Raw genomic sequence first — 22819 nt, 5'->3', positions numbered from 1 at the left:
GAGGAGTTTATTACTAAATCTCTGTCTAATAAACGTGCAGTTGACTCTGGAGGAGCCGCTTGTTATAATACTGGCAGTGGGAAATGGAGAGAATGTCACAGTTAAAGACACAAATTTTCCCCATAATATATTCGAATGGAAACCTCTGAATCCAATACTACATGGGCATATCTAATAAATTCACAATATTTCAGTCTCAACAGCCTTCACCGGTTAGTTTTAAAGATTTATGTGGTAAAAAATTACTCAGTGATGAATATGGTTTATTCTGTGCAGTATTGGAGGTATAAGGAATTAAACTACCGTCTTTAACAGTGAATTTATTATTACCTCTGTCAAAAGACGAAGCCTTTAACAGCATTTGTTATAAATTCACTGCAAAATAAATGGCTGGAATTTTTTTGCACTGGAGCTGGTAAAGCATCGGGCGATTCTGAGCATTAACCTAACCCTGCCATGGCTTATATGGTTCTAGGTAAACATTTCTGTCTGGGCCTCATAGTTAATTATCTGATTTGGGACTTTCCACCTGACTGAAAGGTGTGTGTGTGTGTGTGTGTGTGTGTGTGTGTGTGTAGAAAGTGAAGGCTCCTGTCCAGGACAACAGTTTTAGAGTAAGGAGAGTAAAGTGGAAAATGCCAATCTTACTCTCTTTAAAAAAACGGGTTTTACAATAAATGGCCAGAGTTTGGAGGATAGGGTTGATATGCAATTGGGGCTCTTGTTAGTAGGTTTATATGCATGCATATGCACACACACACGCACACACACACACACAGAGGCATCCTCTCCCTTTTGTCCTCTCTTGGAATGGGTGTCCCCTCATTTATAAAAATTACCTGGAAGGAATGAGGCTGCCAGGGTTTGTTCTAGACGATTGGTTCCTGTCTGGGGGAAAGGAATGGCCTCTACTGAATCTGACCGGTGTATGACCGTTGCCTTCCAGCTGACCCCAAATCCCATTCCCATCCTCCTGACTCTATAGACTCCCATTGGGGTTATTAATGAGAGAAAACACCACCATCATCATCATCTTCGTCATCACAGCACAGTGTGGACCTGCTTGTTAACATGAAATGGGGTGGTGGGGACAGGTTCTGCTTCTCTTTCATATCATCATAAATAAGAAAAGATATTTTCCGATGGTATCCCCCTCACTCGCCCCCTTTGGTTGGGTCAGAGGTGAATAATTGCTCTTTGACAGGCATTGATCAGTTTCATCACACTGTTTGGGCAGCCTGTGCCCCAGGCCTATATTCTCCCCACTTACTACCCTTGCATTACCTCCCAAATAACCCGCCCATCCCCCCACTCAGCCAGGCTGAGGGTAATGGTGCCTGAGGAAGTCCTAAATGGACACTAGATGTCACCAAACACCTCCTTTCCCTCAGAGCCCTGAAATTTAAAAACCAAAAAAAAAAAAAAAAAAAGAAACCCAACCCTTCATTTAAAGCAAGTGAAGGAATTAACTTCTCTGTTTTTATGAGGCTTGTTGTCACATTCAACTAAGCACACTTAGAAGAGCAAGTACGGCTGCATTCAGATAATTTTTACAACATACAAATCTCTTCTGGAGGAGAGGGGGTCAAGGGAGGGGAAAAGGTCTACTCTCTTTAAGTAGTCCTTTGAGGGAGTGGGTGGAGAACCCGGGGCTTTAAAAACCCTATTATAACAGACATAACACAGTCCAGGTGTGCCAGGAACAGACCCGCTGCATCCAGATTACAAGGAGCTGGGTTTGGAGCTAGGATCCAGCCTAATTTTAAGTAGCTTCAATCCCTCACTAGATGCTAAATGTCACTCAGGGCGACAAAGTTGGTCTATCCTCATCCTCATAAGGCCCAAAGCCTTTTGACAGCATCATGAGTGTGATGTTAAACTTAACTTTGCCTGTAAGGCTCTCTGTTTCCATGTTAACATATATCTGGGCAGAGAACACAACAAAAGCGTGGTGTGGTCCATGAGAACATCTTCCCACCCCAGCTAAGCCACCATATAAATATAAACCTTCAGTGGTACCCAGCTGGTTGCTCCAAGGCCAATCGCCATGGGGTTAAGTAGTTGGGCAAATCTTTGAGGGGTCTAAGGCCAAGAACTGAGGCACAGCACATAAGCCCCAGAGAGGTAGCCTACTGACTCAGTTTACCTTAAATAGAGGATCTCATTTAGGGACCTTGTCTCCTTTCTAGTCAATTGAGAAAGAGATTCTTTTTCTCTCTTTAATTTGCCCTTATCTGCTGGAGCATAGGAGGCTTAATTTTTTTTTTTTTAGATTTTATTTTTAAGTAATCTCCACACCCAACGTGGGGCTCAAACTCACAACGCTGAGATCAAGAGTCCTTCGCTCCACTGACTGAGCCAGCCAGGAGTCCCCAGGTGGGTTAATCTTTAAATGGGCGTTTACTGAAGTTCTCCCGCACAGCAGAACAAGCACCTTTAGTCCTTAAGAAAAAGGTTTCCCTAGTGAGAGACCTAGGAGCCAGTAAGAGAGTCACTTCTCTGAAAGTTGGGACTTGTGACTCATCTTATCCAAGTAGGGGCTTTGTACCTCCCTTTCTTCCACTTAAAATAAATGCCCATAGCAGTGCTGGTCCACAGAAGGGTCTTAGGGTCTGCAGATAAAAGGAACTAAGCCAGGGCACAGCGTTACTGCACGGAGGGTGATTCAGCACCTGCCCTGTCATGCCTGGTGCCCAGGCTGAATGGATTTTTGGAGTACACCTGTTGTTGAACCCCTGCCAAGTACTGATGGCCACTAACCCCCAAATCACTTTTCCCCGCTGTTGATGTTTGGAATGTCAGACAGGACTGAGCAGCAGCCGGCGTGTATTTCAAACACAGCAGATGGATTTTTATATTAGCTCCTATTTCATGTTCAGGCAGAGCGACCGCCACACTAAAACCGCAGCCTCAATGCTGCCGAGTTTGCTTCTGTGAGATTAATTCTGTGAAATTAATTGGGACAAGATTGAAAAGGAAATTAAAATGCAGCTGAGTGAACAGGCCTTTCAAACACCTTTTTCCTGCTCTATTCAAACTTGAATTCTGCGGTGGTCGCAGGCATCGTGGGAAGTAATTTACGAGAGGCAGGCTCTCCGGAGCCATCGGTTACGTATGAGGAGACCTGCACAAGCGCCACAATCTGGAGCCACTGAAGAGCGCTAAACACCCCGCTGTGGCCTGAGCTGCGTCCCTGCAGCGGGTGGAAACGGAGCTCAGTTCTTGGACCAAAAAAAGCTGTTCGGAATATATCTGGGCCCAGAGAACATCCGCTGGACGCACAGATAGGCTTCGTTATTAAAATCTCCCTTCAATATATTTTAAGACCCAAATTGGAACTCGGTGGATTAAGTGGGCACGAAACTGCATGGGGCCTAGGAATGGATGGCTGTGTTAGGGGAGGTCAGCAGGGCTGCTGCCTGCGCCCCGTTGGTTACTGTTTCAGAGCTTGGATATGTGGTTCTGGCCTCTCATCCGACGAGAAGTCTGAACAATCCATCAATTTTGTCAGTGACACAATCTCTCAGACCAGGAAAGGCTACGTGGATTTCCGTGTAGGCCTCTGCACTAGATGGCTTTCTCCTTCCAAGTAAGAAGCCTTTGTGCTTTTGAGTGTCTCTGTGAAGAGTTCTCGGTGGGACAGGCTACCTGGTTTTCCTCCCTCACTTCACCAATAATTTACTGAACGCCTAGCATGTACCCTGTATTGACCCCAGCAGTTTACTTTATTGTTAGCAGAAAAGAGATGAATGTAATAATAGTTGCCTTTTCCTAGATGCCAGGTACTTCTTGACACACACTCTCTAGGGCAAGCATCAGAACCCCTATGAACAGAAGTTATTCCCATTTTTACAGATGAGAAAGCTGAAGATAAGCAGGATTGAGTGACTTTGCTCAGGGTCACGTAAGTAACTCATCTGTTACTGACCAGCTTCCTTAAGAATAGGACAGGTGATGGGTATTTGGTATCTTTCTTGCCCAGCCAGTCATCGTCTCTGGAAATTTTATTTTAAAAAGGACAAATAGCTCTCTTTCTGGGATCATTCTTGCCTAAAGACCCTAACAGTCTCTCCTGGCCCTAGTGTTCTAGGATTCAAGGTTGGGTCATGTTTGGGCAACTACTAACAATAGCAGATGCCCAGGAATAAAGCCCCCACCCCACCCCACTTCCTCATCCAGGGTCCACTGCCTGTTCTTAGCCTGCTCCCACCGTATTTCTTTTCTTTTTTTAATATATCTTTTTTTTTAAGTTTATTTATTTATTTTGAGAGAGAGAGAGAGAGAGAGAGAGCAAGCAGGGGAGGTGCAGAGAGGGAGGGAGAGAGAGGATCCCAAGCCGGCTCCGCGCTGCCGGCTCAGAGCCCCACGCGGGGCTCAAACTCAGGAACTGTGAGACCATGACCTGAGTCGAGACCAAGAGTTGGATGCTTAACTGACTGAGCCACCCAGGTGCCCCAACATATTTGTTTTATCATGGAAAGAGAGAGGGGAAAGCCAGAGGCATTTATGAGGGCCCAAAACAAAAGAGCTTATAATTGAAATTTTTCAATTCGTTTAATCTGAATACAATTAAAGCTAAATGCATTTTTGTGTGGGATTTCTTTAGCACTTTTGCGGGATCTGTCTCATCATGTTTACGACAGGAATGCTTGAGGTGGAAGGAAACTTAGAGGTCACCCAATACAACTGCCTCATTTTACAGGTGAGGAAACTGGTCGAGGCAAGCTGAGCTGCCCCAGTTGTGTCTTGTCTTATGTTTCTTGGGGGAAATAGACTTCTCCAGGTTCCTAAACCAGCAGGCCTTTCTTCCCTTAACAAAGGTTTTTCGGTCAGAGAGAAAAGTAACACGTAGATTTCTGGATACCATTTTTCTGGACTAACCTCGACTTGAGTCAGTTCTTTTCCTCCAGGTGTGAGAGGCAGGTTGCAGAGGATAACTGATTCCAACAAATCAAGCCGGTTGGGGTTAAAGTGGAATGAATTTAGGATTCATATGAGAAAAGAAAATTGCGGAGGTTAAGAGTTATTGAAGGTCTGAATAGACAAACAGCTAATGGTAGAGGGATCTCCTTTCCTATCTGTCTGAATTGTTTCATTTGTGCTTCTTAGAGGCAAGGGAATGGATTGGGTGGCCTTTTAAGGTTCCTTCCTGTCCAAGGACTGTTATTGAGTTAGGTGATATAATAAAGGTAAATCCAATCCGAAATGTTCCCCAAGCCAACGTTAAGTGGAATGAAGCTTTATGAGGGAAACTCCAGTTGAGTTTCTAGCTTCTCATTTCCTCCTCTGACATGCAGGGATTAACAACATGGAGAAGGGAGGCAGCTGGTGTGGCTTTTGGGGGGAGAAATGCGCTACAACAATGGTAAGGGATGAAAATAGACTTACAACCGTCCAAAAGATGGAGAAAGAAACCAGACAGAACCAGAACAGCGACGTATTCTCCCTGAATCAAACTTTGATATATTAGCTTTCCGTGAGGGAGGAGGGGGAGGGGGATTGGTTAAAAAAACAGGTAGGGGAGGCTCTCCATGTTCTTTGGTATCTCTTAAAAATACAACAGCCGCGGTAACTGCAGACAGCTCTGTACTGCAGGGAAAGTCACCCCACAGCCCCTTCTAAATGGAGGAGAGGGACCCCCAGTGAGAAGCCATTAACAAAGGCAAAAAAGACATGCAAAACAAACAAAATAATCATGACTGAGAGAGAAGGCCAGCAGACAGTCTGGCTCTGTTCTCCCCCCTCCTCCTGCTGCAGGCACCTCAGACAATGTAAACAGTTAATTTGTTCACCTGCAGGCTCTGGGCAAACAGAGGCCTGGTCACACCTGAGTGGATAACTCGATTACCCCTGTAATGCCAGCGTGGTAATGTACACAAATTCTATTACAAGGCAAACCTTGCTTTCGGGCATTTGAAATACCAATCAGGCCAATGTCCACTCCCTTCTTTGCTTCCAATTTATTCTTGGTGTATTGGAGCTGCACCAGAATGGCACCAGGATAGCACTGAATTAGGGCTCTGGAAGAAATCACTAGAAGATTGTGATCTCAGTCAGCAGGGCTTGCAGGCTCCCTACTCTTCTGCAGAAGGTTGGGGTCTGAATTTGGTCCTCGTTCTAAGGGGACCGGTTGGAAACACTCAAAGGTACGTTAAGTCAGCCCAGTCTGTTTCCTAAGGCCCTTATGGTATATTTCAAATTGAGACAAACCCTTGGCCATTGATAGAATAAAGATAAGTGGCAAACGATGAGTTAAAAATACAATGGGCTTTCAATTTGCCTTTACAGAATCCACACACTAATTAAAGAGCAAGGTGTGTCTATTCCAAAAATGTGTTTGATTGACCTCATAAAGAACTTTTTAGGAAGTTATTTCAGGGACAGAACCTATTTCCTTAGCTCACGTATATAGAATATGTATAATCTTTCTTTATAAAGATGATGCTACTGATCCCTCAAACAGTAGCCCGTGAGTTCTGAATCTTCTTCACATTAGTGATGGATCTGCGATAATCTGTCCTTTTACTTTTTCCTAATTCTTTTATGATCAACAACACTATCTGTGAGAGGGTTAGTTGGGGCTAGGGGTTAGTTAACTTTATGACTGAGGAAGAGAATAAAGTTAGCTGGCCCTTGTGGGGTTGGATTCACTATCCTGGCCTTATCAACACTTGTTCACACCAGTTGAGCCAACTAGCTCTGAACTCATCATTAGTATACCGCAGTCTTCTTTATCTGTAAATGACATAAAAATGTGGTTTACGGAGCCAGAATGTTTTCAAGAGTATTAATACAGTAATAAATTATGTACATAATGATGACCTTTTAAGCACCATAAGACCCTAAAAAGAATACATTTGATTGGCATAGTTTTAGTGTCATGTCTACTTTATTGCATTTTTAAATTTGAAAATTAGTTCCTGAACCTGAATTTTCAATTAAGCTTTTCCCTAACAATTATAAATCAGTGGGAATTTATGAGTGAGGGAGACGTATAATACACACGAGAGAAATGTATGACATGGAATGATTCTGTAGTTATGGTGACTACATCATCAAGAATGAAAAAATCGACTTTTGATCCAAGCCCCACACTCTATGTCCTTACCTTGCTCAGAATGTAGATGAGGTCACCCCGTTGGAAGGATAGTTCATCTGGCTGGTCACCATGGCAATCCCATAGGCCCTGGTAATAATTGGTATAGTCCACTGATCAAAGAGAGGAGAAATCAAAGTTAAAAGGACTCTGTCTTTTTCCATAGAGTCCACATTTTTGCTGCAAATGGAAACCAGAGTTCTGATATTGCCCCTAGGAAACCTAAGATTCAGAGGGGTTGGGATGAGATACAGCCAAACACTCAGCATGAGCAAAGGACTGTGGGAAAAGGAGATCATTAAGTAACATTAAATATTTACAGATCACCCTTAGTCAGATGCTATTCAACAATATGACAAATACATTCATTTATTAATAAAAGAAAATCAGGCAGGTAAGTTTTTGCTTGGTTTGTAAATAAGCAGTGCAGAGATTTCCTGCCAGATATTTTTTGATCCAGGGCCTCTAAACTAGCCAGTGCTTCTCTTCAATGTGCATTTCAAAGAATGGGATAAATCTCCGACTTTTGCCCGTTTACTGAGAGGCTGAGTCAGCCCACATGCATCTGTATCACAGTCTCCCATGTGGGTCTCTTCTGTTACACGGGAAACTTCATCCTGGGCACTTCCCACCCAGGTACTATATGAGGTAATCCCCAATAAATACGGTTACGAAGAACCCAGGCTTTAAGTGGAACCAAGGGGTGTCTCATCCATTGCAACTAAATTCTGGGTGGGCTGGCCCTTTTCCAGCATCTCATTTGTAGACCCTGAACATGTCTGCCAAGATTTATCTGCAAACCCCCAGGGGGACAGAAACCAAAGTGATCTGCATTAAAAATGAAAGCAACTGAAGACGACACACCAAGCGTTTGAAGCAGCTGGGGAGATTTACTGGGCTTCTCAGCAAGACTAGATGGCAGTGATGCCACAGGACAGCCATTGATTCTTAGCAATGAAGAATCTGTATTGATCTTCTTCTACCCGGAAAGGTTAAACACTAGAGCACAAAGTGGGAGAGGATCTGGGGATTTGAATGGCAGGAGAGCTAATGCCCACCAGACCAGGGATGATGTGGCTGCGCTACCATTCCTTAGGATGCTATGCGTGAGCACTGTCAGCAAGACACCCACCAAAAATGAGATTCTTATTGATGGCAGTCAGGAGTCCTGGCTTCTGATGAAAACCCAAGTGACTTTTGGGCACCCTATTAACACCAGTTTCTACCTTTCCCTTCATTTGTTTTGACTCTCCCGGGAGGAAGGATAGTGCTGGTCCCTGAGGATGAGGACAGGTGGAGGAAAGCAGGTGGGCGGTGCGGGTGGGCGGAGGCCCTGGCTATGTTTGCTTCTTAAAACGCTCATTCCTCACTTACCAGCAGTTCAAACAACAAAGGCACAGGAGAACCAAATCCCTGTATGTCTAAGAACTTTAGTAGGAACCTTAAAGTGCGCAAAACTCGAGGAGGGACAGAGCTATGTAATTAAGGCTCGGATATTGCAAACAGAAGTAAAAATGTTAACCATATAGAAATCAGGCATGTTTCCCTTTACAAAGATGATTGTTTATATATGCAGTAGACGACAGAGGGCACAGCTACACTGGAAACCAGAGTTAAGAACGTGTTTGGAAGAAAAATACACTGCGAGAAAAATGCTAACTATTGGAAAGACAAGGCATGTGTTTTGGGGGATACCAGGGCATGGAATAATAGAGAAATATCAGTTCCTGAAGAATGAAAATAGTTTTCTCAGAGGATATATTAATGTATTTTTTAGTCATAATGGAGTTGATTAATCACCTGAAGATTTGGACAGAATTATAAATGAAAAGTATTTTGACATCAATATTCTTCATGCATTTATATATTACAGAGAAAATGATTTTATAAGAATACATTTTTATTTTTATTAAAAAAGTTTTTTAATCTTTATTTTTGAGAGAGAGAGAGAGAGACAGAGTGCAAGCAGGGGAGGGACAGAGAGGGAGACACAGAATCTGAAGCAGGTTCCAGGCTCTGAGCTGTCAGCACAGAGCCCAATGCGGGGCTTGAACTCACAGACTGCGAGATCATGACCTGAGCTGAAGTCAGACGATTAAACCGACTGAGCCACCCAGGCACTGTCCCCGACCCCAATTTTTTTTAAACTTTATTCATTTTTGAGAGACAGAGAGAGCCAGAGTGCGAGTGAGGGAGGGGCAGAGAGAAGGAGACACAGAATCGGAAGCAGGCTCCAGGCTCTGAGCTGTCAGCACAGAGCCCTTCTTGGGGCTAGAACCCACAAACCATGAGTTCATGACCTGAGCCAAAGTTGGATGCTTAACCGACTGAGCCACCCAGCTGCCCCTATAAAAATAGATTTTAAAACACAACTTGACATTTCTGAATGGTAAGAAGGCTAACAAAGTTGTCTTGGTTTTTTCTGGCCTAGCAGATGGTCACTGTGTGGTACTGTTCCTGTGCCTGGATATGGGATAACTCTTAACATTATGAGTACTTTTTGGGTATATATGTAAACATCGATATTGGACACATAAGACACCAGGGAAGAATACCTGGAAAAAGATCTATTCTAAAAGCACATGGAAAGCAAGAAGCTAGGAGGAAAACAAAAGCCTTCCAAGAACAAATATAGAAAATGCCCCTGGTTCTTCAGAAGCTAAAGGCTAAAAGAAGATAGAGCTCAGGGATCCAGCAGATAATTTACCCAGCCCAAGAATCAGAATCGGCAGAACTAGCACCATAAAAGCAGAGCTTTGAAAAATAAGCAGAATGAAGAGCTAGATATGGGGAGTTGCTCCCCAAACAGAGGTATTCTGGTACTGGGAAATCAGTGAGGAGGAACGCCTTAGCTGGACGAGACTGGGCCGTGTGTGTGCAGACATCCTGTTTGACATATGTGTGACTCACCTTTATGTGAATGTGTGCACACGACCTCACTACATTCCTTCCTTGGCATTCGACAGACACATACAGTGCACTTACAAAGTGCCGGGGACGGTGCTCGATGCTGGGAATTCCGCACTGGCCACACACAGAGTCCCTGCTCTTAGGCTGCCGTCCAGGTGGGGAGGCACGGGGACACAAAGAGTCGCACAGATATTTACTTATTTATGATTGTGATAGGCCTTCCAAGACGAAGCTGAGGGTGCTGTGTATAATAGGGAAGCTAACCTCATGGAAGGCTTCCCAGAAGCTTTGGTTGTGTTATAAAAACCTGACCAAGAGTGGGTAGAGGTAAGGCGGAGGAGGGCTTCATTCCTGCTGCTTTGCCTCAGGAAGGCCTGGGAGGCCTGGAAGTTTGCAGGGCCAGTCCAGCTTCTCCCTAAACTTGACCAGGTCATTCTATAAACGAGGGAATGCATGAGGAGGCTTTGATGTCTTGAGATCAGTGAAGAATTGGGAGCCTGAGAGGGAGGATTTCCTCTGTGGGCTGGACCGAGGCTCCTTGAGGGTTACATTACTCTAGCAGCAGTCTGAGATCAGAAATGGTGCAGCATTCTGACCATTTAATTAATTCAAAGCATCCTCATGCTCATTTTGGGGACATTATTCCATCTAATTATTTTTTTTTCCAGTCTGTCCATTTGGAATGAAAAACAAAAGAATAAAGCTTAATGCCAGCATTTCTCAACGTCTCTCCAAAAAAAACGTAACTCTGCACTAAATAAAGCCTGGTAATTCAAAAGCAAAGCACTAATATATTCAGCATAAAACAGACAGAGGACCTAAAGCAATAATGACACCACTAATAACTAAAACAGTTATAACAATTAACAACAATTACAATGATAGAGAAGCTAATGGGTATGATCACTGCATTTAAATTGCTAGCAGAGCTGAGAAGGACTTTTTCTAGACAAAAAAAGGGGGGGGGCAGCATCTTATTTTCTTTACCCCACCTAAGAGAAGCTAAGCTCCCAGCAAACAAAATGTCATAGGAAGAAAAGTGACGGTCTAAGTTTACAAATATATTGTGTTTTTCTCTCTTCTCTAGGTGTTTGTTGCAAAGCATTTGTCATTCCACACCAAGTTCTTTATAACTAGTAATAGTCATTTCTCCTGTAACTGAAGCCAGGTTGGTACTACTGTTGACAGACTCAGAATTTGAAAATAAACCTCTATGACGTGGAGAGTTCTAAGGTAAAAGGACCAGGATACCTTTCTGCCTCTCTTCCTCCTTAGGAAGGGCAGAACTTGACTGTGTTCCTTCCAGAGTTCAAATGTCACCTTGGGCTTTTGTTTGGGAGACACTGGGTAGCTACAGAATTCAAGCTGTGAACAAGGAAAAGAGGCTAAAGGCAGGTCAGCATGTTGTTTACATTTGCTTGATGAGCCAAAGGACTGTGCTACTGAGGCCTGGCAGTGGGTGCAAATACTCAGCAAATTATGGAAACAAGAGACAGAATGAGAAGATGGATAGAGCCCGTCCTTGCTAGACCGTGGGTAGGTGAGAAATGGGCGTAGAAGGCTAAGGCAGTGACCCACTGGAAGAGACTTGACTATTCTCTAAGCCAGGCCGGATAAGCCCACCATGTTCATTCAGCCCACCAAAGCAGACTCAGTCTGACACCGTATTAACCATTTCAGAAGGAAAGGTATAAAAAAATCTGCCAAGTTCCACTGACGATGATCCCAGAACAGGAAGAGCAACTGAACATTGCCATTTGCTTGTTTTCATGGCCATTTAACCTTGAGTTTTGAAGTCACTCTGGTCCTTAATGTTGTAAGTAGGATCTTGAAGTGGAGAACATCCACAGATCCTGAGTTTCATCTCCTACGCTCCTTTTATTGGGCCAAAACTGTAGCTGGCTGATGATCAACTCACATTTGGCCTTGGGAAATAAGCTTCAAAAAGTAAGAGCTGCAAATACCTCTGTGGCTTCCCTCAGTTTCTTTCATGCGATCACTCCATTAGTAGATGCTAAAATGGAAAAAGTGCCTCGGAAATGGAAGCTCATGAGTGACCGCTTTTCTGCCCTGCGGAAATTACTACATAGGGGCTCCTTCTTTTGGCTGACTTTGCCCATGATTTTAGAGTGAAAACAACTGTTTCGAGATCTTTCTTGGTCAGATATTTGATGTACTTAAGAATGAGCTGTGCCTCCAGCTTGGCTTTTTATTTGGCATGGCATAACCAAGCCAATGGCCGGTAGTTTTCATATAAACAGCACAGGATGAGTTTTATTTTTGGTTACCTGCACACTGCCTTCTCATGATAGGGAAGGGAGATAAACTCTCATCACGGAAGACACTTAGTGTTAGACTGTTAGGCTGATGGGCTGCAATTTAGTGAGAATCTGAGGTGCTGAAGAGTCACTCATTAAAATAACCCTGTTACTAACAGTCATGCTGTAAACTGAGCTCTTTATAGATTGAACAATCAATACGACAAGGCTGTGATAGATTTTCTAGGTAACAGAATAAAATAAAAGAAATTACATCCTACAGGGTCATTAACACCCAATGAGGATAAACTGAATTCCTTTTTTCCTCCTCTTCTGATAAGATCTAGTTGGGCTTTAAAAATGTTAGCAATTCCATTATGGGAAAGCACAGCGTTTCTGGGAATAGGATCTCTGGAAGAGTTCTGGAGAAAAGTATGTGGATCTTAAAGGTCATCCTGCTAGTCATGGTATCTTTTAGGAGAAAAGTCATCCCACTCCCCCCCACCCCCCAAAGACATGTGACACCTGAGAAAAACTAAGTGAAGCAAACCTGTGTAGCTTGTCTATTACATAAGAGTGCACACTGTCCTAGAATTCCCTTCATATTCCCTAGAATATGCCTTCAGGGGGCTGCCCACCCTTCCCTTGGACCTCTACGTTTTATTGTTATAAAGCTAAGAGATGCCATTTGGATGCTCCGTATTTGTCGCCATTTCTATAGCTCCTTTGGAGAAAAGGCACTGTATAAATTCAATAAATAAATAAGTAAACACAAATAATAAAAATTCCTGCCTCAGATTCTGCAGAGAGAGCAAAAAGTCCTCCTCTGTTTTTTAATCACTAAGTCACCAATCATTATAACTGGTGGGAAGTATAAACATAAACCATGGAAGCATATTTAGAGCTCACTACACTTTAACAACACCTATTTTGGAGGCAGGAAGCATGAGGAACAAAAGGTTTTTTTTTTCTTTTTTAAACCTACTTGAATTAGAGCCATTGGAACAGCTAAGAAATAAACCTTCTCTCACCATCCCCCCACCCAAGACAGAGCCTCAGAAAGAAAGGTGGAAAGAGGAAATGGGATGAGGGAGGAGTCTGAAATTGAATTTCAAATGTTTATTTATTTTTGAAAGAGAGAGAGAGAGAGTGTGAGCAGGGGAGGGCAAAGAGAGAGGGAGAGAGAGAGAACCCCAAGTAGGCTCCATGCTATCAGCACAGAGCCTGATGCAGGGCTCAATCTCAGGAACCGTGAGATCATGACCTGAGCTGAAATCAAGAGTTGGACACGCAACCTACTGAGCCATCCAGGTGCCCCCTGAAACTGAATTTTAGACTTTTGCTAGAGACTGCTGCTTCCTGAATGGAGTTTAATATAAAGTTGGGCACAGGAAGCTTACAGTTTTCTACCCTGGCCTGTCCACATTAGCTGTTTTTCCTGCACTGATGATGGGAGTTGATTGAGAAAAGGCATGGAACGTAGATTGGTCAGAAAACAGATTTTCTGTTGGAATTCTGCACAGCAAGTAGGAAACAGTAGAAAATAGGTTTCAGAAGGGACTTCATTATACGTGTTAATTATTATGAAGCGCTTACTGAGAGCCACACTAATCCCGTACCACCCTTGCCCCAGTTCTTTCTTTCTCTCCTGCTTTGGCACATGACTTCTGATGCCGTCTCTTCACTGTCTTTTCTCTCCCTGGGAGAAGTTGGGCACTTAAATGAAGTTAGGTCCTTCACTAAGCCTGTTACGTATTCACTTCCCATGGAACATGAACCTTAGGAGAAAGGGGCCTTGCTGAGTGGGTAATGAAGAGAACAAAAGGCACAAGAAAGGAAGAGAGAGGAGAATGGGAAAAGGAAGGGCCAGGGAAATGGAGAGGGACCAGGGAGGGAAAGATGGAAAGAACTCCTAGGCTTAAGACTTTCATAGAATCTCTAAGAAGAAAAAAATCAGCTAGTATCCAAATCAGCCACAATTTAGGCTCTGCTGATGGGATGAATGTCCTTGAGGTGGCCTTTGTGATTCACATTTCTTTACTGACAAGGACGGAATAGGTCCTTGGTCCACTTAAGGAGGCTTTAGAGGGGCATCTGACCTTAAGAAAAGATGGGCTCACTAACAGCCTAAAGCATGGTTAACAGTCTGGGATGAATAAGATGTGATTTTGTATTCAACAAACCTGTTACATATTCATTTCCAAATGTGCCTGGAATCAAAGCAGGCCATCAGAAGTCAGCATCACCAAGCAATTCTATCCTTCACCCCATGTTCACTTTCCAGATCTGACACATTTCCATTCCCCTCTGAACTCGCAATCTCCGGGCCTCTCAGAGAGGAGACATTTCCATTCTTTCCATTCTCAATCCTCTGATCTCTTAGAGATGAGGCAATTCTATTTTCACTGTACTGATTTAGGAAATACTGATAGGAAAAAATAAATATCTGCTTTGGTTTCCTACCCTCTGTCGGATAAATCTTAGCTGTTCTGGGAACATTAATTAAGGTGAATGGGTGGCTGCTTTTAAGGTTGAGATATTTCCCTATCCAGTCATCTTATTTGGGGCTTCTGAGGCCGACACACCAGCACCCTCTTAATTAGTGAAGCCTGAGCATCCTACCCAGTGCCTATATATCTGCGAAGCTCTCATACCTCCTTTATGTGGAGTCCCATTCTCATCCTCTTCCAGATCGTGCTCTTCATCTGAGGGGATAAACACCAGCAGCATTAGCAATTAGTGGTCAAGTCTTATACTATTTATGCCAATGGGGGTCTTCTTTTTCAGAGCTCAACGTGCTCTTTTCAAGGCACTAATTGGTCTTTTTTTAATTGTTTTTTTTTCACATTTTTATTTATTTTTGAGAGACAGAGAGAGACAGAACACAAATCAGGGAAGGGCAGATAGAGAGGGAGACACAGAATCCGAAGCAGGCTCCAGGCTCTGAGCTGTCAGCACGGAGCCCGATGCGGGGCTCGAACTCACAGACTGTGAGATCGTGACCTGAGCCGAAGTCGGACGCCTAATTGACTGAGCCACCCAGGTGCCCCTCTTTTTTTTCTTAATAGTTATCTCCCATCTTAAAATTGGCCCTTCTCCTTCCCTCCTCATTTATTTATTCATAAACATTTTTAAGTGTTACTATATGCAAAGTGCTACGGTAGGAACTGGAGATTGCTGCAGTGGGTAAGACTGGCGGGGTCCCCGTCCTGTGGCGTTTCCAATCCACTGGATTATTCAGGCACTAAATATCTCTGTCACTGAAATCTTAATCCTTTCCCTCAAGCTCTTTCTCCTCTCCTTCTAGAATTCTCTTCTAAATGTCTTGTCTCTTTGTAAGTGTAAGCATCCAGACTTACAGTGTGTGTGTGTGTGTGTGTGTGTGTGTGTGTGTGTGTGTGTAGCTAAGCATGTGTTTAAACCCTCCATGATTAATTAGTCCTTAATGTATCAAGTTTTGTTCAGCTGTAGCAGAACCTGGTCATGTAAGTAATTTTATGTTCCTAGTACTTGGGGCTTGTAGTTATCTTTTTACTGTTGTTATTTAGCCTGCCTTGTTCATTAGAGTGTAAGCTCCTGAGGGCAGTTGGAATGGTCTTTTAATTAATTGTTGCAGGTACACAATGGGTTCTAAGTCAGTGCTATTGTCTAACTCTGATCAAGTGTTTATATGGTCAACGTCACCACATGATTGGCTTGTTTCTTGCCCTCATTAACCTGTTTCATCTCATACTACCTGCTAACATGGGAATTGGGCCTTTAGAAAGAAGGCATGAGCATCAGAATCATATTAAGCCATTTTATACGTGGAGTAAAATGAGCAAAATTACAGTTGCTCCTCTCCTTTTCATCACCTCAACTCCCTCACACGAGTCATATGTCACCAAGATTAAAAAAAATACCAGGGTCGCCTGCGTGGCTCAGTCGGTTAAGCGTCCGACTTCGGCTCAGGTCATGATCTCACAGTCTGTGAGTTCGAGCCCCGCGTCGGGCTCTGTGCTGACAGCTCAGAGCCTGGAGCCTGCTTAGGATTCTGTGTCTCCCTCTCTCTCTGCTCCTCCCCTGCTCATGCTCTGTCTCTCTCTGTCTCAAAAATAAATAAAAACATTAAAAAAATTTAAAAAATACCTTACACATAACCTATATTTGCCTTAAAAGATTCCATGGGGAAAGATCCGTGGGGAAAGAACTCAGCTCTTCTTACCTTCACATATGGCTTCACAGCAGAGAATTTCCTACTTCCCACCTGTAGTGCTCCCCATCCCTCCCCCATCTCCCCAGGAGGGATAAAGATGTGAGATAATGGAGGAGTGAAATCAAATATCGGAAATAGACCGTGCTGAAATAAATCACGTTAAACATCATTCTTTGCACATTGTCTTCCTATCACTTGCCCACTTCCTTCCTTCCTCTGCTGTGATGCTTTTCCTTTTTGACATGGGACCAATTTCACAGGATTGAAAACGCTAGAAGAAGAGTTGGTGCGGCGTCCGTTCTTGAGATACCCAATGATTTGGACAGGGAGCATCTCTTCTGCTGATAACCAAACAACTCAATCACAAAGACCAATAATTTGCTGGGCTTAGGCACTTTTGCAGGGAGGGTTTATTCTACCTCTGCTGTCTGTGCACAGATGTCTCTTCCTCCCAATTCTAATCAATGTAAATTGGGTCAGATCTCCGCTGTGAATTACAAATTGGATCCGAAGTTGGAGGGTCACCGTGCCTGTGACTCCACCTCCTTCCCACCACCATTAGATGGGAAGCTACACCAAAGATCTTTTCTAAATAAATCAGACTTTATTGTAAAACTCGGCCACTGACGAGACATAACCTCATTAGCATTGATTTTAAAATAAATTATTGAAAGTGGCTTGCCTGCTCTTTGCATTTGTAAAATAGGAGAATGTAAATGTATTTGCAATGATAAAAATGAAAACTAAACTTGATTCCTTTATCCTTTCAGGCAACAGCACTTAATCTAGTCATGATACAAAAATGGGAAAAATAAAAATCTGTTCTACGCAGTTCAATTCCAGACCAGATACTCTGATTTCCGTTGCGCCTGTGGAGTCACCTAGAAAGAAAGCAGAACGCTGGCCATAGATCTTGTATATCATTCGCCACCATTACTAAGCTCTTCAGTGATGGATGGGAATGGGGAAGCTCTAATCCCCACATCTGTTCTATCTAACGTTGACCTTCCCGGGTGGCTGAGAGTGGGCTCAAGTCAAGAAGGCTAGCTACTGATGTGAGAGGCTGGGTGCTGTGCCTTTGAAAGTGTGAATATGGAGGTATCATCAACATAGTGGAGGCAAATGCTCTCTCTATAGCTGGTTGTGAAAGGCAGTACCTCTCAGCACCTTCCCAGCTGCAGGGGGGCGGGGGCGGGGGACAGCACAATACAAACAGAGAGGCATACACTTTACCTCTGGTCCTTCAACCAAATCAAACTGGCATCCTTCAAATGCCAACGCTGAGAAAACTGATCTCATGGCAACAGAAAGAAATGTCTCTTTGCTCACAAAAGAGGGTGGGTTAAACAGCTAGATTTCTCATTTTTTTTTCCATCTGTAAGATGAACCTTTCATTTTAAAGAGATTATTTTGAAAAAAAATTTTCTTCAGGCTAAAGAGCTTGTTGAACTTCTTTATGAGAATATTAGTAGGCATTTTAGTATTACATCTACTGGAATACATCTTCATTTAAGAGAGAATTAAAATTTATGTGCTAGCTCAACTTTAAACAGTAATAGATTATAATGGTCCTTGCTCCTAACAGGGCATATGGGACCCCAACCTTACATAGGTTTTAAACAATTAACCTCTGAAGATTACTGTCCACTTATTACGTTAAATGCTCTACTTGATTCCCAAATATCTCGTTTCAACTGGGAAAACAGTTGAGGAAGATTCTGTTAGTTGTGTGAACATGTAAGAGAACCATGGGGCATCACAAATGAGCATCAGTATCCAGAGAGTTGATTTCAATCAACAGTCTTGGCACAATGTCAGGGACACTAATGAGAGGCTGAAAAGAACAGGACACTGACTCCACCGTGGAGGTGCAGAGAGGGGCTGGCTTCCCATGACACCTGGCTCCTTTCTGAAGCGCTGCTGTGACACCGGCTTAACTGAGAATAACATTAAAAAAATGACTAGATCAGAAAGAGGGAAACCACTTCCCCCAAACAAAGCAAGGTGACAGAAGCTTAAAAAATGCCAAGTGTATCAATGTGCAACCAGATGTCAAGGTGCTCTGGTGACAGACGCAAGAGAAATGCAGATAGACTCAGGGTATAAAGAGAACGTGCAGGAAAGTGGAAATAGAAACCACTCCACGGCATGCACAGATATGCTATAAATCTGTGGGTGTTATAGCACCTCTTCAGACAATGCGGAAAAAATGAGCAAGATGCTAATAACACACTTAATCCTCTGTTGTATAGTTGGTAATCTAAACTGTTACTTGAAAATATTTGCATCCTATCTCTGTGGTATGGGTCTTGATGTACAAGATATTAAATCCAATTTGCGCTAACAGCAGCACGTGGAATGCGCTGAATTTAATTCCACCAATAATAATTGAGCACCTACTAATTGGAGGAGAAAGACCTGAATATAAATCACCGTGGTAAAGGCTAAGACGGAGCTCAATTCCTGTTGAGTATCTGCGGGGGGGGGGGGGGGGGGGTGTCGCTAAGGAGACATGTTTTAAGCAGAATGCGTAGGGGGGCTTCATAGGGTGAACTCAGGGAGGATATTCCAGGTGAAAAACAAAACCAAACCAAAAAGTCAGCATGATTCTGGTGCTGGTCATGGTCATGATCATGGTCATGTTCTGGTTTTGGTGCTGGTCAAAGAGCCCTTGTGGCTAGGGCCCAGTGTGGATAGGAGTGAGAGAGAACCTGGCCAGGAAGCTTAGGGCTGATGATGGCATTGATGCTTTGATGGAGTGTTGCTTTTCTTTGAAATTGAAAAATCCCTTCTTCATAAACTTTGTGGTTTATTTATTTATTAAAACAATTGCTTTAATTTTTATTTATTTATTTTTTTGACGGGGGTGGGGGAGGGACAGAGAGAGAGGGAGTCACAGAATCTGAAGCAGGCTCCAGGCTCTGAGCTGTCAGCACAGGGCCCAATGTGGGGCTTGAACTCATGAACCGTGAGATCATGACCTGAGCTGAAGTTGGATGCTTAACATACTGAGCCACCCAGGTACCCTGGTTTTCTTTTTTTAAATGTTTATTAATTTATTTTGAGAAAGAGAGTGTGTAAGCAGGGGAGAGGCAGAGACAGAGAGGGAGGGGGAGAGAGAGGGAGAGAAATAGAGAGCGAGAGAGAATTCCAGGCAGGCTCTGCACTTTCAGTGCAGAGCCCGATGCAGGGCTCAATCCCACAAACTATGAGATCATGACCTGAGCCAAAATCAAGAGCCAGATGCTCAACCAACTGAGCCACCCAGACACCCCTAAACTTTGTGTTTTTGGTGTCTGTTTCCTTTCCTTTCCTTTCCTTTCCTTTCCTTTCCTTTCCTTTCCTTTCCTTTCCTTTCCTTTCCTTTCCTTTCCTTTCCTTTCCTTTCCTTCCCTTCCCTTCCCTTCCCTTCCCTTCCCTTCCCTTCCCTTCCCTTCCTCTTTTCTTTCCTCTTTTCTTTTCTTTTCTTTTCTTTTCTTTTCTTTTCTTTTCTTTTCTTTTTTCTTTCCTTAGACCCACTATCACCATTCCCTCTTCCTGTGGGTCTGGACAACAGTACAGGGGGAAAAAGAATTTCACAGAATGCTTGTTTTCATTTGACTTAAATTAAAAAAAAAAACACCAGTTATATGGTTATATGCTTTATTATAAAGCAATCTGGTTTCTGGTTCTGTAATAACCCTCCCGGGCAGTGTGGGCAGCATTGGAATGCACACAGAAATTCCTAGGGAGAACTCTCTGTCTCTCTTCCCGTTTGCTCTCCTGAAAGCTCTCTGGAGAACAGAGTCAGATTCTGTTGTCACTGCAGCTGCTGTAAGGCCCCAGTTAAAGCTGTACAGTGGTCTCTGGCGTCTTGCTGGATCCCAGCTTTGAGGCCCCAGACAAAGTGAAACCTGATAAAAGTTGTCCTTTTATGGAATATTGAATCACAAAACTGGGCCTGTGCTAGCCTGTAAAATAACTGCAGGGAGGGGTGAGAGACTGCTCAGAAAAGCCTCCTGTCTCCCACACATCGCTTTAAAAGCATTTCTTTGTGGCGGGTCCCTACAGTTTAATCTACTGCAAATGAGATCTTAAAAATCAAGGGCCCCCATATGCTCAACACGGATGTTCAGAAATCCCACTGGATACCAACCTTGAAACCATATTACCCAGGACTAACATTTTTGTGGTCTTGGCCGAAAACCTCGAGTGCTCTGGTTTTCCCTCATGGGAAGGACGGTGCCAGCCACATAGCAAATGCTAATTATCCCATGATCAATGTGATGTCGCACATTTAATTTGATGACCCATACATTATTCTGATTAGGAAAAAACATTTTTGTATTGACTTGGTATGTGTGATAAGCACTTTTCTCTCTACTAGGAAGCTCACTGAAATTATATTCTGGGAGGGAGACCTCACTTCCATGGTCTCCTCATAGAGACAAGGAGGCTTCTGTAGGCCCCAGCCCAAAGGGGAAGGAGGGGCAGAACCACCAATGCTAAGTATCTTCCGCAAAGCACATTTACCTGTTATAATGAGACGAATGTTAGGAGCCCAAGTCATTTGACTTCGGATGCGTATGCAGTGTTAGCACAGCCCCACGTTCCCGCTGGCCGTCCCTCCACCCAGCACCTGTCCTTGCAGTAAAAACGGGCCTGAGCAGAAGGTGCAGTCCACACGCCATCTGCTCAGGATTTTCAATTTCACCTGCTTCGTACGTATAGCTGAAAATGTCCAACTGGACTGTCTCAGGTTTGGTTGGCGGGGGTGGGGAACTAGCCATTCCTCAATTTTTCAAGGAGGTAACACTTCTTATTTACACGCCACCAAATTACTAGTAGCCAGCCTTTACTGAGTACTCACAGTGTGCCAGGGCTCGGTTCTAAGTGCTTTATACACTACAGTTCCAGGCTTCTCACAGCCTTTCTCTATGATAGGTACTGTTGTTATCCCCATTGTACAGGTGGGAAAATCACACACAGAGAGGGCTAATAACTTGCGCAAGGTCTCATAGCTAGCAGGTGGCTGAGCAGGTGCATTCTGACTTAGAGCCAGCACTTTTTCCTGCAGTATCTTGCTGTCTCTCACCTGCCGCTGCTTGGTAGATCTTGTGAGATGGAGCAGTGGGTAGGTAACGTCAGGCCCCCTCATTTTCCCTTTCACTTCCTCCAGGACTGGTAGTGTGGCACTTGCATAACGAACAGAAACTTCAGAGGCGACAAGCTGAGTGTGTGGATGGGAGGCTGGGTGATGGAGACTTGGGGCTCAAATATTCATATCATCATTCAATGCCAATACAGCCCACCTCCAGTGCTGTCTCTAAAGACTGTGATGGATAGAGGCTTTCAGGAGAGAACCTGTTGGCTGGGTACAGCACCGTCCTTTGGAAACTTACAAAAGCAAGTAAGTTGCTCTGGCTCTCTGCAGCGTGGCTTCCTCATGTTCAAGGGACGGTTGTTGTGAGCAGAGGCTATGGCTTTCCCGGAGAAAGCAGACCAGTTGCCATGCTCTTGGAGCCCACCCCAACATCTGACCTGCCGTGAATTTTGGAGGAATGCCCTGGGACCCTCGGCAGTGCCGCCGTGATGGCCACAGGTCGGAGTTAAGGAGGCAGGGGGAGAATGGTCTTTAAGAAGCCAATCACACACTCATCGATCCATCGTCTGGAGTAAGGTGATGGTCTCAAACTCATCTCGTTTCCTGAGGCTCCTTCTCTTTCCTCTCCTTTGCTCTGAGCATCAGCCCCCTCCTCTCTGGCCTCTTTGAGAACTAAACGTAGTACATGAAAAGGCCCTTGTTTGCTTCCCACAAGGCTGAGTGGTTCAGTGAGGTTTTCCCAGAGCACTCTTCCACAGCTGTGACCCAAAGCGGAGTGTCACCCAGCTATTTCCCCCAGCCTGGACGGGAGTGGGTAGGCTATGAGCTCCTTAAGAAGATTCTGGCCAACTTGGGGAGTACATCTCCTTTTAGGGAGTGTTGTGAATTAGATCCATTTCTGCACCCTGCTGTTGCAATGGAGCAGCCTGTGAAAGGGAAGATTCTCAGAGGAGCTGTGTTTTAATGTAGCAATTTGATTCAATTTTCCACTCTATAAAATTACCCATCACTGCTCGTTGCTTTCTAACAGACACCTTCACTCTTAATTTAACAATCCTATCGAATTCTGCCAGGGAAATTGGAAAAATTTATCACCTGTGAAATTTTATTTTCCTTTGGTTGTATCTGTTTTTGTAAAACTTCATTAACGACAATGACTTGCTGAGGAAATTATCATTTTTTTTTTTTAACTTCAGACACAAGAAATGGCTCGACCTCAACCAAGATATCATTTGCATAATAAAACACAACAAAAAGGCAGGGGAAGTCGGGGCTGG

The 22819-nt window shown here is 43.8% G+C and overlaps 1 protein-coding gene across 1 annotated transcript in view; it reads right to left on the bottom strand.

Moving 5' to 3' along the window:
- Positions 1-22819, bottom strand: part of SKAP1 (src kinase associated phosphoprotein 1) — a 276200-nt gene that overhangs the window by 15531 nt on the left and 237850 nt on the right. Inside the window, exons 10-11 of the mRNA XM_027033973.2 lie at positions 14919-14969; positions 7109-7209 (exon numbers count right to left, since the gene is read on the bottom strand). Of these exons, the coding sequence (XP_026889774.1) occupies positions 7109-7209; positions 14919-14969 (152 nt within the window). The remainder of the gene's footprint in view (positions 1-7108; positions 7210-14918; positions 14970-22819) is intronic.

This window comes from Acinonyx jubatus, chromosome E1 (genome assembly GCF_027475565.1).
Source record: "Acinonyx jubatus isolate Ajub_Pintada_27869175 chromosome E1, VMU_Ajub_asm_v1.0, whole genome shotgun sequence".
In the NCBI taxonomy this organism is placed as follows: Eukaryota; Metazoa; Chordata; class Mammalia; order Carnivora; family Felidae; genus Acinonyx; species Acinonyx jubatus.
The sequence above is the reverse complement of the archived record's forward strand: the minus strand, read 5'-3'. Positions and strand labels throughout refer to the sequence as shown.